The following is a 15,684-nucleotide window of genomic DNA, read 5'->3' as shown; positions in this document are numbered from 1 at the left end:
ATTAGAAGACCTTGGTGTCCTTTTATGTCAGAAATCTGAAGGAATAGCAGGTGCTCTGGGAGAGCTTCTCTGCACAACTGAACTGGTCCTTGCTCTCTTGGGAGAGGCTTGTTCAGGAAGGAGGCCTGGGAAGGAGGCCTTCGTCAGCTGCAGTTGTTACCCATTGTCTGATCTATGCTATTACTGAATTTCAGGAAGGTTCACGTTAGATTTTTGTGGACCAAACAGGCCTTTGAGGAATGAGATCTTGTGAATTTAGCTCTGCCACATTTTTCTGTAGTGGAAGCCATATGGTACTTAGTCCAAACCATATGTAGGAAAGTACCTAATTTAAAAAAAAATTTTTTTTTTTGGTTTCTGGCATTTGTACTAAGTGCCTTGTAGGGAGGAAAATCTAAAGAACCTGTGGTGGTTCTATAGGAAAAGGATACAACATTTGCAAAGATAAGGGAAAAGGTTTTAAAATGCAGACCAAAGATTCCAGTGGAGTGAGTCTCAAAAGATTTTTTTACTGGACCAGTTCTCATTTCCCAACATTACCCTTCTTTCACATATGTGCATAGTCTGTGCTGTGAGCTCGGTGGTACCTGTCCTCTCTTTCTATCACATTTTAAAGTGTGGGAGAAAAGGCATATAAATGGAAGGCTCCTTTTAAAAATTTTAAACATTTCCTGTTTCACTGTTAACATACCACAGTTTTGCAGATCTCTCAAACTGGTGGTTATGTTCAGACCCACCACGTAGAGCCATGCAAATTATGCACAATAAACGCTAGGGGGCGCCACTCACCAAATGCATGCTTCTGGAGTTGGGCTGTATAGTTTGAACAGCTGTGCAAGGCAGCCCTGCCTTTCCTTAGCCTGGCTTAAATGTTGAGTCTAAGAAGCCCTTATTTTGAATTTCTGCAGCAAGTAGCAGTTTTCACTGATGCAGCCAGGAAATTATATTAAACTAAAATACACAGGTGGTATAAAGAACAATGAACTCAGAATAAGAAAAAATGAATACTCCCTAGGTGACACAACTATGTGTTTGTCAAAATGTGTAGAACTGTGCACTAAAAAGGGTGTATTTTACTGTATGTAAATTGTACCTTAATGAAAAAAAGGTTAAGACCACCCAGATAAATATAGAAAGTCTTGGAGCTTAATGAGCCATGATGATTATCATTCACTATTAATCCTTCCATAGGTCAGAAAAAAACACCAGCCAGATATTGAGTATAGAGAAGAAAACCCATGAAACTAAAAAGGTAATTCTGAAATTCATTCTGAAATAAGGCAAATTACTGAAAAGGCTGTTTGTGGCACATCTGGATAAAAGATCTGAAAGGTTGACTTTTTTTCACCTGAATTGAATAGTGAGTGACCACTTATTTTGGCATTCCGTGCATGTTAGCCTTACACAGAGTACCAGAACAGTTCTAACTAGTTATTTTGATCAGGGGGATAGAAATACTCTAGTTAAGTTTTGGGTTTTTTTTTTTTTTTTTAAGTAATTTTTTTTTTATTTTTTATTTTTTTATAGCTACTTTTGTTTTTATTTATTTATTTATTTTTGGCTGTGCTGGGTCTTCGGTTCGTGCGAGGGCTTTCTCTAGTTGCGGCAAGTGGGGGCCACTCTTCATCGTGGTGCGCGGGCCTTTCACTATCGTGGCCCCTCCCGTTGCGGGGCACAGGCTCCAGAAGCGCAGGCTCAGTAGTTGTGGCTCACAGGCCCAGCCGCTCCGTGGCATGTGGGATCTTCCCAGACCAGGGCTCGAACCCGTGTCCCCTGCATTAGCAGGCAGATTCTCAACCACTGCGCCACCAGGGAAGCCCAAGTTTTGGGTTTTTTAAAATAAGTTAATTTTATTTATTTTTGGCAGCGTTGGGTCTTCATTGCTGCATGGGGGCTTTCTCTAGTTGCAGCGAGCGAGGGCTACTCGTTGCAGTGCGCGTGCTTCTCATTGTGGTGGCTTCTCGTTGTGGAGCACCGGCTCTAGGTGCGCAGGCTTCAGTAGCTGTGGCACGAGGGCTCACTAGTTGTGGCTCGCGGGTTCTAGAGCGCAGGCTTAGCAGTTGTGGCACACGGGCTTAGTTGCTCTGTGGCATGTGGGATCTTCCCGGACCAGGGATCGAACCCGTGTCCCCTGCATTGGCAGGCAGATTCTTAACCACTGCGCCACCAGGGAAGTCCTCTAGTTAAGTTTTTATACCACAAATGGCTATTCCACACGGAACCTCTGCATTGTAATTTATATATAAGGATATTTGATTGGTTTGAGCATGCATGCCTGTAGCTGCATTACTCTTACCTGTGACTGATCACAGATGTGGTCCAGAGACCCACTTGTAGCTATACTGACTGGACCTTCCTGTGATCTGAAGGTACAGATGTCAAAGTAGGGATTTGGGAATAAAAGGTTTGAGTACAAGTGTACAAAGGACTGCATCTGCTTTTGTGTCACCCTGTGCTCCCTATCTCCCAGGAGTATGGAATTAGAAGGCCTGTTTTTTATGGCAACAAGTATAGCTGTGAAAAGTGTAGGAAAGGCTTAATCCCTGCCCCATAATTGCACTGTCATAAATATCAAGATAAGGCCAAAAGTCCTATTTGAGTCTAGCCACGAAACAAATTGTGAGGAAAGTGCGTCTCGTCTTGCTAACATGCAGAAACTGCTGGACACCACTACCATTGCTATTTTGATAGTTTGGAATTTACAGAGACAATTTTAAGTTTGGGAGTTTCCCAACCTAGGAGCCACCATCCTCCCCTCACGTAGGTTTTCCTTAGTTGTTCGTGGTGTCTGTGCCCAGCTTTGCTGAGGATTTTCTGTGAATGTATAGTGTGCTCATGTACATATATACATATACTTGCTTTTTTTCCTAAGTTCAGGAACTTAGCCTCCAGTGATCTCAAGCTTCAGGGAAAAAAAGAAAGGTATGTACTTCTCCAAGGGATTGGGAACTCCAGAATTCAGCGTTAAGGGCAGAATTGTCTGTCAGGACAAGTGTTGCAAAAGGTTATGTACTTTTCTCTTAAATTAGATGTGATTTAATAAAATTTTTTAAATTCTGCAAAGTGTGAAATATTAAATACCCTATGTACAGTGTACCTTAACAAGACATTTTATTTTGGAACAAACTTTAGTTTTAGGACTTTTAAGATGCTATCAACTTTAAATTGGTCCCAAGATTTGGAAAGCACATTCTTTCATAGTGCCTATTTATTGTCATTGGGCTGTGCTTAAGAAAAAAACAGGGTTGCTGATGTTAAGGGAAGAAAATCAGTGTCTTAATAAACACAGAACTTTTGAAACACCCAGCTTTAGCAAGCACCATCTGAATAAGCATTTCCACATAAAGATCGCTTAGTAATTTGGAAAACCATACAGATTATTAACAATTTATAGGTTAATACAGAAAAGACAACTAGTGACAATAGCAAGAGACGATGAAAACAAGTACACTTCTGTCAAGTTCATAGATGGCATCAAAGTCAGAATTGCCCTTTAGATGGAATTATTTCAGTGAAATTGAATTCAAGTTCGAGGTGTTTTTGTTTCTCTTTGCTGGAGGTGGGCTCTTTTAGGCATGTCTTGTAAAGTCTGGCCAATACTCAGGAGAATAGAACTTTTGGTGGTGCTAACTCAGTAGTTTCAATCAGTGTGATCTTTATGGTTTTAGGAAATTAATGTACTATATACCACGTTTCTCTTAAAAGATTTGGATAAATAAACATGAGCCAATATAACATTTATTTTGTATTAACAGTACATATATTAATTCAGGTTGAAACCTTTTTTCTACAGAGTATTATTTCTTTAATATTCGCATCTGATCCACAATAATATAGTACTAATTTTAATGAGAAATACAAATTGGAACTTCTGCTTTCATAATAGCTCATCCAGTTAACATTTTTACAAAGAACTACTATAAATATGTAACATTATGCAGGCTTTTTTCTGCACCTGTTCACAAATCAGAAGGAATATACTTTTAAGCTATTTAGCAACTGAATGCTATCAAACCGCCCCTGTATTTATATGACCATCTCCCCATAACAGACAAAATGAATCGCTTTCTCTTTAGTCTCCACGCACTCACGATGCTGCATTACTGTGGTTCTTTGCCGTAACCCCTGTCCAAGTTTCAGTTGCTGGGGCTCCCTAGGTTGAGCTCTTCGAGGGCAGGGAGCCTGTCCCCTTTATCAGTGTTTGGCATGTGTCATACCCAACACACGTTGAATAAATTGAATTTAATCTAAATTTAAGTAGTTTCTTTCTGTTAAATTTTTGTAACTAAGTAAGGATTACAAAAAAACTTTTCAAAAATGTGCCATAAAATATACTATATATTGAATTTTTGAATTCTGTATAATGAGAAACTTCATGTTTGTGAAACAATAAAACATCATAGGAATTTGAAACTAAGAAACGCTAAACCTTAAATGAGGATGTTTAAAAATGCAGAAAGGGCAGGCAGAAAAGTCCACCCCTAATGTATTGAGTATCAGGTGAAATTAGAAAGCAGACTTCACACATTTGAATAAAGTTGACATTAAAGGGGTATTTTCAATGGGATTCTGAAGCCTAATAATTATGTTAATTCTGCCGTAAATCCCCCCCAAAATTAATTATTAACTATAGAAAATAAGGCAACTTGAAGTTAGAAACTTATGAAGTTAACTCTGGATTTTTTGCAGAAGCCAGATTCGACTGGTGCCCTCTCATGATCCATTATTTCTAAAAGCCTTTAGCTGGAAGGCTATTCACACATATTGGTGAAATAACAATCTCTCAGAAATAAATCAGAGTTTTTAAGACTTCATTAAATAGTAGACCAATTAAGATCACAAACTTCGTGCTGTCAAATGGATTACCTTCAAAGAAAATTATGCTGGCAGCTTTTCTGAAGAACTCCATTTGTGCCAAATGCTTATTGTTCTTTGAGGTGGAGGAGGTGGCAGGGAACATAATTTCTCTTTGAACGTTCTTTTGTTTTCTGCTACCTTTACTTAAATGTTACCAGGGACTATTTTTATATCCTATAAAGTACTTTGAGAAAATGTTAAGTGAATAGTGCTACACAAAATAGAGGAGGATTTTTGTATTCGCTTGTTGTAAAGCAAACTGAATAATACTTCAATCTTAAAAGGGGGAAGATAATGTGCTGAAGAAGTTATCTGATAAACCAACCAGCCTTGTAAAATTATGAGTTCAAAGAGAAACTGTTCAAAGAGAAACCCAGCTACTTAATAAGTGTTCACTAAAAGCATTTATACCACAGCAAATTTAAAGGAAAATTAATGTGGTGTTATTAAATTGCCTTTTAAGTGATATTTTAATATTGTCAAATGGATGTGAATTGAATAAGAACCTATTTATATTCATTTAATGTCTTGCATATAAGGTCACATTGCTTAAAATAAATACCATTAAAATAAAAAAAATATTTTATGAGAAACTTCTAAGTCATCTGATTCCTAATTATTTCTATAACAACAAAACAATTTAGACCACCTTACAATTCATAGTAGTAGGATTTGGCCATGTAGCAGATATAATCAGATTGAGATCAATTAATTTCTGGAATCCTTTTTCAAACTGGATCCTACTTATTTAATTCACCAGATATTCTCAATAGAAAAGATTGAGGAGAAACCACTTAAGATTGAATGCAAATAGAGTACACATTTCATCACAAAAACAATCAATTATAATACATTCTAACCAAATATGTACCACACCACAGTGGAAAAAAAATAGAAACCTAGGACTACTTAGATAAAATGTTACTTTCTTAGAAGAATTTCATTACACATATTTACCTAACATGTTTTTAAAGCTCCCAAATAAATATACCTAAACATTTCAAAATATTTTCAATAACTGGTAAATGCTATACTTTTTGCTCATTCATGAGAAATTACTAAAAATTTACAATGAAAGTATATGGCTTGAGCCATCCTTGCAGTAAATGAAGGCAGGATTCTTCAAAACACTGTTAAATGCACCAACTTTAATCAGTCTTTTTAAATTGCTCACTTTTAAATATGTAGTTGCTGGTAGCTGTCCAAGTCCATTAGCACCACATATAGTGAATTAAAAAGAGTTTTTAGGGAGGATGACTTAGCAGTCTTTTTTAAAAAAATGTTTAAAAATTATACAATTAAATGAAATTGATTTCTTGGGTCATGTTTTGAAAGATCCACTTTTCATCTTGTGAAACTGAAGGATTTTGGTAGTTTCCCTCTTCCTCCCACCCCACCCCCCAAGGTTATAAGCATGAAGGTAGGAAAATCTGGGGGAATACGGGGAGTACATTTACACTTCAGCAAAGAATCTTGCTAATAATATCCATTATCTGGTTCAGTTCCAAAGTCAGATTAGGTTCTTCTGCCAGAGGTCTCAATATGTACTTACAGGAAGAAACAAAGATTCTGTGGGACAAATTAGCACATACTTTCTGTATGCAATCCATAAATAATGCAGGAAGTCACCAGATCATTTGAAATCATCTAATGTACATTCTTTTCTCCAAGAATGTACAAATACCTTACAACTCAAGCAAAAGCTCTTCATTACTTCGTCTACTTTCAGAGTGACACTGTCACTCAGTTTAGACAGTGGAGGACTGTACAATAGGAACCCTGACCTGTGAGGTAGGGAAGTGTGTTGCAGTATTAGGGCCATTTCACACAAGGAAAGGTTGAAACAATTACTTTTTCAAAAAATACGGCAGTCATTGAGATCGATGATTTAAATAACTGAATAAAATGCAAACAAGCCCTTCTCATTGTTATATTAAGTTCAATTTTTTTTTGTAGGGGACTAGCTGGACTAAAAGTACTGATGAAAAAGTTTATTTTCATTATCTGTGTAAAATTTTTACTGGTGTCTCTCAACACATAGGCACAATGAAAGATGTATTTGGCTCATTCTTAGCCAAGCATGAATATTTTCACTAAATTATTACGATTTCCTATGACTTTTACAGCCAGGTTTGCTTTGAGTCCACTCTCCCCTCTTTGAGGAGAGATTGATGAATACAGTCTCCAGAGATTTAATCTTACAATATGAATCATGTGTTATATGTGATGATTTTTTACTTGGGAAGTTTGTCTTCTCCTGGATGGAAAATAATCCACTTTTTGTTGTTGTTTTGTTGTTTTAATTTTAAAAAATTATTTATTTTTTGGTTAAGTTGGGTCTTTGTTGCTGCGTGTGGGCTTTCTCTAGTTGCGGCGAGCGAGGGCTACTCTTTGTTGCGGTGCACGGGCTTCTCATCGCGGTGGCTTCTCTTGTTGCGGAACACGGGCTTTAGCCGTGTAGGCTTCAGCAGTTGTGGCACGCAGGCTCAGTAGTTGTGGCTCGTGGGCTCTAGAGCACAGGTTCAGTAGTTGTGGTGCACTGGCTTAGTTGCTCTGCAGCATGTGGGATCTTCCCCAGACCAGGGCTCGAACCCGAGTCCCCTGCATTGGCAGGCGGATTCTTAACCACTGCGCCACCAGGGAAGCCCTGTTGTTTTGTTTTTTTGTTTTTAGCTTTTCAGCAGATGATCCCATGCGCAAGTGGATTTTTATACAGGTCTGCTTGGGGCAGAAGAAAGATGGAGATGGAAAATGCACTCGCTGTTTCCACACCTTTGCACTTGGTAATTATTTGCGTGTTTGAAGTAATTTGTGAATGGCTTTTGTAAGGAACTTGAGCAAGACTAGAAAACCACTCATGTTTAATCAAACTATTATTTTTTTGGTTTGCAGTATTTTTTTGAGGTAAGACTACTGCCTAGGAGTATAACAGCTATAAGTCACACATTCACAAAAATAGCTCACCTTATTCACCATTTTATACAACATAAAAGTGCACTGTAAAAAAAAAGTTCTTGAAAACAGAATGCGATGTTAACCTATACACAGTGTTGAACTTTTAAAAGGAAACCAGGCTTTGTGACATCAGAGGACATTAAAGAGCTTATGGCATACCGCAAGTACTCAATAAATACATCTTGCTTCTCCCAAGCACTCTGATCTCCACAAACCATTTTAGCAATTTCCTGGATATCACTTTTCATTGCAATCTGTACTGACTTCCTCCAATCCAGAAGTGGCTACATTTCAGTGATAAGGGAGGGTTTTATAACTTAATTCTTTAGCACTTCTGGGTTGGAATTGTACCTTTAAATTCTACAGATGTTAAATCTCTCATTTGTTACTGAATAAGAAATGCCACAAATATGTAAAATAATTTACCATTAAGCATTTTTTTCCCTCCCATGGTGTGGAAATTAAGTCACTGTAGAAGATTGCTTTTTGCATTATCATCAGAGGCCATTTCATTAACCAGCTGTTCTATAGACAACTGGATAGCATTCTTGACAAGAGAAGAAGCTGTTTCTATTAAGAGTGTTTCATATTGTTCTGAAGTTCTGCTCTCAAAACCACTATCATTAGCAAAAACCCCCACTTGCTCATTTTCGATTGAAATTAAGAATTGCTTAGGGACATTTCTAGATTTCTTAACATCAAATTCACTGATTTCAGTGTCTGTGATAATAATAGCAATTGGCTCCATTCTTTTGCTTTCTTCTGGTTTGGGTTTTTCTGCAGTGATTTCATTTACTTGAAAATCTGATTCCTGGCTCAGTTCAGTATCTTTCGGCTTACTCTCCTCAGCAACAGTCTCTTTACTTTCACGGTCTTTCCAGTCTGGTCCACTTTCTAGGATACTGTTTCTGGCTTCTTCCAGAATTTGTTGATCTGGGACTGCAGGTGAGGGAGGAACATCAGAAACCACTGGGAGCTGGTGTTCTGTGTCTGAAATTTCCAGTGGGCTTGCTTGCTGAGGTTGAATGCTTTGTTTTTCCTCAAGCATTTCAATGTCTTTTTCAAGGATTAGAGTTCCTGTTTGAATAGCAGAATGCCCTGTATCTAACTCAAGTTCTACTGAAATCACTTTCTCTCCAGGAGAAGTTACGCTGTTGTTCACATTTGATTCACAGACCTCATCACTCCCTTTCTGTGAGACATCTTCCCTTACATCCTGCTTCGACTTGGTCTTTGCTGCCTGGTCATCTGATTGGGTCAGAGTTTTTGTATCCAAACTTCCAGCCTCTCGTTGGACTTTGATACTGCAGTCTGAGTCTTCTATAATTTTGGAATGATTACTTCTTTTCTCCCCTTTTGAGAATTTTATACAGGGAATCTTGAGTCTGGACTTTGCCCTTTTTTTAGAATGATCATCCTCAGCATTGATTTCAGGTTGCACTTTGGCCTCAAAGGGCTTTTGCTGCTTTGAAGAATCTGACCTTTTGCTGCGCGTTACAAGGCGTTTGATGGAGGCCCAGGCCCCCCCGGGGGGCTCTGGCTGATCAGAGGCTCCTGCTTCTGGGGAACACTTCCTTGCTGCATCAGCAGCTTCAGAGCCAGCACTGGGCTTCATTGCTTTGGCTGCTTTCTTTCTTCTCTTGAAGCAAAGCGTCGATGCTTTTTCCTCCTGCCTCTCATTCTGAGGACTAACTTCTGCTGATCTCTTCTCATCCTTGCTTTCTACTTGTATTTCAGGAACTGTGATCTCCATTTTTATATTACACTCTTTCTTTCTCTAGAAAAGTATATCCTCTCTTCCTTAGCAGCCTTTTATGACAAAAAAGTAGGCAAAAATATCACACTAAGTGAAATTTCTTCCCGATGTAATCACTCCTTTTGTCTTACTCCATACAGTTGTTTTAGGTGGTTTTTCCAGTTATAAAAATGCCTAGTTTCTCTATTACTTGTAATTTCTCTCTTTAATTTCTTCATGAAAGCCCTTTTACTGGATAGATTTTTGTTTTATTTAAGGGTCAACCTGATAAGAGAAAAGAGAGTGGTATTTTATTTCACCATCAGCCTACTGTTTTCTATAGAGACTATTTCAGTTGAATGCATATGGTTCTACTGGGCATGTTTCCCATATAATAACTTACTAAAATGACTGGAGAATAAAAATTGGGGTTTACTTTTGCCCTATCCAAAAGATTTCAGTGTGAATTTATTTTGCTGTCTTTTGTTTGTTAAAACTTCATTTTGGATTTCTCTGCAAATCTGATATGATTTTATCAGTTCTGGAGTTGTGCTGTCTTTACGAATTGTTTATGACTCTGAATTGCAAGTTAACAAACAAAAACCACCACCACCACCATGAACAACAAAAAACAATGAAGGGCAGGGTGTAATTTTTATTAATGCAATAAAGAGCTCTGAAGTTGCAAGGGATCTTAGAGATTATTTGAGATTATTCAAGTCCAGCCAGATGAAGAAATTGAGCTCCAGAGTGGGCAGCTGGCCTGCTAAAAGCCACACAGTTAGATGAGGTCATAGCCAGAGTTAGAACTGAAGACTTTGACTCTCTAATGTTCTTTCCATTATACCATAAGGTTTCTGTTCTAAAAATGTATGTTCCGTGAAGGAGGTGCTACTTTTCATACATGCTCTTGGGAAATTTTTAACATTACTGTCATTCTCCACTCTCAAATCTGTTTGTGTAATTTTGACTTTTTTTTCTAAGTATCTGCAGTTCAAACATTTTCCATAACGAGCACGTAGTTGAAGGTCAGAGTGATTGGTAATAATAGTTGACATTTATTGAGCAACTCCTGTCTATCAGGAAGTGCTAATGAGCACTTTTACATACATCTCTAATCCTCCCACAACATTACAGAGTAGGTGGTGGTATCACCATCTACAGATGAAGAAATTGAGGCCTAGAGAGGTTAAGTAACTTGCTCTAGATTATACAGCTAATCGATAACAGAGCTCAGATTCAACCCAAGATTGCCTGTTTCTAAAGCCCGTCCTCTGGAACCGGGTTTTAAGAGTATCATCAGAAAAATGAATTGTTTGGAGATGCTAATCTGCACTAGACTCGCTAGTCAAAAAATTTAAAAATTGCTTAAATGGTTGTGTTACCATAATGTAGCCCATCAACTGATAACTGAACCAAGACTAGACTGAGTTCTTGCTATTTTAAAATTTAAGCTTTTGCAATTATTTATATTTTATTTTCTTGGTTCTGGAACTAATTTGAAAGCCAGAAATAAGTTGATAAGATATGCAGTTGGCAAACTGATTAGTTACATATAAATATAAAGGTATATTTTAAATCAATCCACAGAATGGTATGAGGGTACCAATGAATAGAGACGTGAGGTGATCACCTAACAAAAATCCTATGAATTTTAGTTGATGGATGTTCTAAAATAAGCAAAGGGACTCTTTCTTTGTACTGTTTTTTTTTTTGTTTGTTTTTTTTTGTAAATCCTTCACTGTTGAAGGTTTATTTGGGTAGCTCTTGATTCTGTGAACCACAGAAGGAATTGGAACTCTGAAAATCAGTTCATGATCTAAGTAAATATTCTCTTAGGTTGAGTGTTACATACTCCATGCCCCTGACAGAAAGGCAAAGTCATCCTAGAACAATGATGGAACTAAAATATGAACATTTTACAGTGTCCCTCCTCATATGATGTTTGCATAAGCACAAGAACCACAGCTGATTATAGCTCCTTAAGTCTCGTCACCTCTTGTGAGTTCTCAGTGCCTGAGAGTTTTTATTAACCAGAGGCTGTATAGCTAATAGAAATATTGAAATCGGATCATGTTTAGGAATGTATCATTTGAAACTAACCTGGATTGCCCAAAGACAACTGCTTGAGAAGCTCACTTAAATGTATATCATGATGCAGAAATAAATACCCAAACAAAACCTAACTGAAATGGGGAAAATGCAGCCTGTAGATACTAAAACTTTGCAGGACATTAGACTGCAAATGATTCGTCCTTAACCTGCACAAAGTTTTATCGCCTGGGCAATCTTAAAGTCCCTGTTGTGATTTCCTGATAGAATCGCAAGTCTACTGCCACAAAAAATACCCCTTCCCCTTTTCCCGTGAGCAGAGAAGCACGGAGGCGAAGAGCAGCCACTTCCTGGGGAAAGCAGTGAATCTCTCCCAGCGCCAGGTGTGGACCACGAAGCTTTCTCCTGGAGGAGGGCGTCTCTCCTTCGGCTTGAATCGCCTTATGGCAAGAGCTAGAGCGCAGCAGAAAGTACTCAAAAAGGAAAGTGCTGGGGCGTGGAAGACATAACCCAGCTTCAAGCTATCTGCACAATTATAATGGCCAGGAACCCGGCACTCTTATTTCCCCCCAAAAGGGCAAAGAAGGAAAAAAGCTACCAGCAACACGAGCTGTAACGACAGGTGTGGGCAGAGCTGTTGAGGGTCGCGCTGGCTGGAGATTTCTGCAGACAAACGACCTTCCCGATTCTCACTCCGGCCACCTCGGGCGGCTCGGATTCCCGGTGTCCAGCGGGCACCTCCCGCCCACTTCGCCCCGCAGGCGGTCAGCGGACCGGGCAGCGGTCCGCACCCTTTACCCGCAACCTACTCGCCTTTTTCACTTACCGCGGGCGCCGGGGTCCCTGGCAGACGCTGTCGCCGAGGTCGCGGGGGCGCTCGCAGGGCTGGGCGCACGGGTAGGCGGGAAGCCACGGTCGCACCCGGAGCAAGCAGCCCTCTGCAGAGGGACCGCAGCCCCGCGGCGCCCCCTCCCCCCAGAGGGCGGGGACTGACAGCCGGCTGCACCAATGCGCGCGGAGGGTGCGGGTGCGGGCGCGGGGCGGGGCCGGGCTAGGGGCGGTGGGCGCGGGGGAGGGGTGAGGGGGTGATCGGGAGGTCTTCCCGAGAACAGTTCGCCCAGCCACGGGCGCTCCCAGCCTGGCGCGAATCCCCGCCGCGCGACCACATCGGGGGCCACCGAGAAAGAGAGGGCTGGCAGATGGGGAGGGGACCAGGGTCATAAGCCTCCCTTTTTCTCAGACGCAAAGTAGCAAAATCCAATTTTAAATTATAGGCACTCCCATTATAAATCGCCCCACTGAATATTTAAGTCACAGCAGATATCACAGTTTAAAAGCAGGATTCAAAACTGTGCAAAGTGAATCTCGTTTGGCGAGAAAATTACATGAACTGAGAGAGAAAAACCTCATTACACCCAAACCCACTCCTGGAAAAGTTTTGGTTATCAAAGGGTTCATTGCCAAATCCTCTCAGAGGCCCAAGACACAGACCCGTGTCTTCCTAAGTATCTAGAAGGCAGGTAGAGATGATGCAACCTGTGTGCCATCGAGGTCAGAACACAGGAACCCAGCCCCATCCATCCTTTATACCTTATATATATTTCCAAGAATAAGTAGCTTACAAGTTATCCACGTTTCCCTTCAGGATATTCCTAGGTGCCTGCTTAACCTTATCCCTCTCAAGTGGGGCGTGGAGAATAGGAGACAGCTTTCCTCACCATTCCAGTCCTGATCAGAGCAAAGGGCACAGGCAATATCTACCCTCCTGCTTGACTAGCTAGGCTGTGTATTTTCACACATTTTGAGTCTTTAAACAAGTTCCTAGCCTTAGTGAAAAGCACCATAAGCATTTATTTGTACACATAATCCACCGTGTACAACGCATTAACACTAATGAAAGGTGTTACAATGAGAGTGGGCTTAATGTTACCTACAACGGTATTCCTGGGAGCTCCAGAGGTGAGGTCAGGTGGGATGCACAATTCCTGCCTTCTCCTCTGGCCCCTCCCAGGTAGATGAAGAACCTATTAAGATGGAGGGAAGAACTACTGAAAAGTAGTTGTACTTAACTCTTTTCTTCAATAGGATCATGATCTTTGAGAGTAAACCTCAGTTACCCATTTTTGGATGTTTTTCCAGGAATATATTTTACCTTTGTAAGTTTCTATAGCTTCCACTGAAACTTACTAAGCAAAGATTAGGACACAACAGCAAAGCTGAATCTAAGCTGTCAAGATCTTAGAGACAAGAGCTGTAAAACAGGAAAATCCATAAGCATCTAATTTATAGTAGTTACAATTAAGAATTCAATTTATCTTTGTTCATTCAGCAAATACCAGTCTGTGAAGATGTTTTATATCCCCAGATGAGTTACTAACCCTGCTTACTGTCAGTTTTGAACTTTAAACAAGCCAAAAGAAATCCAGGCCACTCATAACCAACTGAGGTGCAATTACTTATTGAGATCCAAGTTTTCTCAAATCTAGCAGATCTGGGAGTTTGCAACAATTTCAGGCAAAAATAAGATGAGCTTATCTAGATGAAGACAGGGTAGAATAGCTGTCTTATTAGGAAGTAACTGGAAATGAAATCAGTGATAGGTTAAAAGCAATAAAGGCCATCTTAATGACTTGTAAGATCTTATCCCACTTGCTTTTCTTAAAAAAAAAAAAGACTACTGAAAGGGAACTGAAGAGTGGTTTGGAGTAAGAGGTGAATTGATTTTCTATTTGAAGGGCAGATTTCTGTAAGGTATATTACATATAACTCATCTCCAACCTCCAACACACACACTCACAGAGTACAGAACTATAAATAAAATACTGCGCTGTCATTTTTCTTTAGAATATAACTAGAACCCGATGCCATATCTGAGTTTTAAAAAATGTATCCAGTACCTCATACATGAAAGAAACCTGTCATCCTTGAACTCACTTAAGTGACAGTTAGTAAGCTATTACCCATATCATTGTCTGCTACTCAATTAGTAGCTTTTCATTATATAATGAGAAACAGGCTCTAAATATATCTCCAATCTGATGAGAAATTATCCTACCTACAGCTTATCTTGTTAACATCACCAGACACAGCGTGCCAATAAAATCACTTGCTTATTTATCTGATCTCTACTGATCATACCGTTTCTCCCATCCTGGTCCCTATTCACCCACAGCCTGGGCCTGTAGCTACCAAACCATGAAACAACGGTTAAGTATCCATCAGAAGGACTGTTTAAATACTCCACAGCCATAAGAAACAAGATGAATCCCAAACTGCTGATGGAGCAAGACCTCCAAGGTATATTGCCAAGTGGAAAGAGCAAATTGTACCATTTGAATTTTTACTGAAGGCATATTTTACTTCTAGGAAAATTCTTGCATTAGTCCATTCACTCCAAGCAATACTTGGTGAAAACAATTTGGCTTATTTATTGTATTAGGGCTGTTTATAATTTTTGCCTTATAAACCTCCACTTACCCTCTCCCACCAACTGTGTTCACTACTTCTATCAATATTAAAGATTTAAACACACACGGCAGGGACTTCCCTGGTGGTCCAGTGGTTAAGACTCCGGGCTTCCAATGCAGGGGGCGCAGTTGGGGAACTAAGATCCCACATGCCGTGGGGTGCGGCCAAAAAATTTTTTAAATTAAATAAATAAATAAACCCCCATGGCTTTTGGTGATATGAGGAAGGCTAAATTCCTTAAGGTGATCTTTAAGTCACCATGTCTGACAATAGACTGCTTTCTTCCCCTGTTTACAAATTGAATTCCCAGCAAGTCCCATCCAGATGAGGTTTTATAGGACATTTTAAAAAACACTAGAAACAATGAACTCCGTGCAGACAGGGCCCAAATGATGCTTTCGAACAGGAACTGACATCACTGAGTGGGTACAATGTGCCAGGCAGTATACAAAGCATGGTGGAGCTGGGGCTCCGTGCTCATGACCCCTTTGCCATATGCCCTCCGAAGCACTGTCATCATTTCTTTAAACTGCAAAACCGACACTATTACAATCACACCTAGGGGATTAAAAATAATAAAACCAAGGACACCAGGAAAAACACTGCTCTGCCCGTGC

General features: G+C 39.7%; 1 protein-coding gene across 1 annotated transcript; it reads right to left on the bottom strand.

The window, feature by feature from the left end:
• Positions 1 to 7,497: 7,497 nt before the first annotated feature.
• Positions 7,498 to 12,550, bottom strand: AKAP5 (A-kinase anchoring protein 5). Its single transcript, XM_036841662.1, has 2 exons — positions 12,426 to 12,550; positions 7,498 to 9,832 (listed from the first exon to the last, which is right to left on the bottom strand). Exon 2 carries the CDS (start codon positions 9,563 to 9,565, stop codon positions 8,279 to 8,281), a length of 1,287 nt encoding a protein of 428 aa, XP_036697557.1. The 5' UTR covers positions 9,566 to 9,832; positions 12,426 to 12,550; the 3' UTR covers positions 7,498 to 8,278.
• Between the last annotated feature and the right edge of the window lie 3,134 nt (positions 12,551 to 15,684).

The sequence above is a fragment of the Balaenoptera musculus genome, chromosome 2, assembly GCF_009873245.2.
Source record: "Balaenoptera musculus isolate JJ_BM4_2016_0621 chromosome 2, mBalMus1.pri.v3, whole genome shotgun sequence".
NCBI lineage: Eukaryota > Metazoa > Chordata > Mammalia > Artiodactyla > Balaenopteridae > Balaenoptera > Balaenoptera musculus.
Note: the sequence above shows the minus strand (reverse complement) of the source record. Positions and strands in the feature narration are given on the sequence as shown.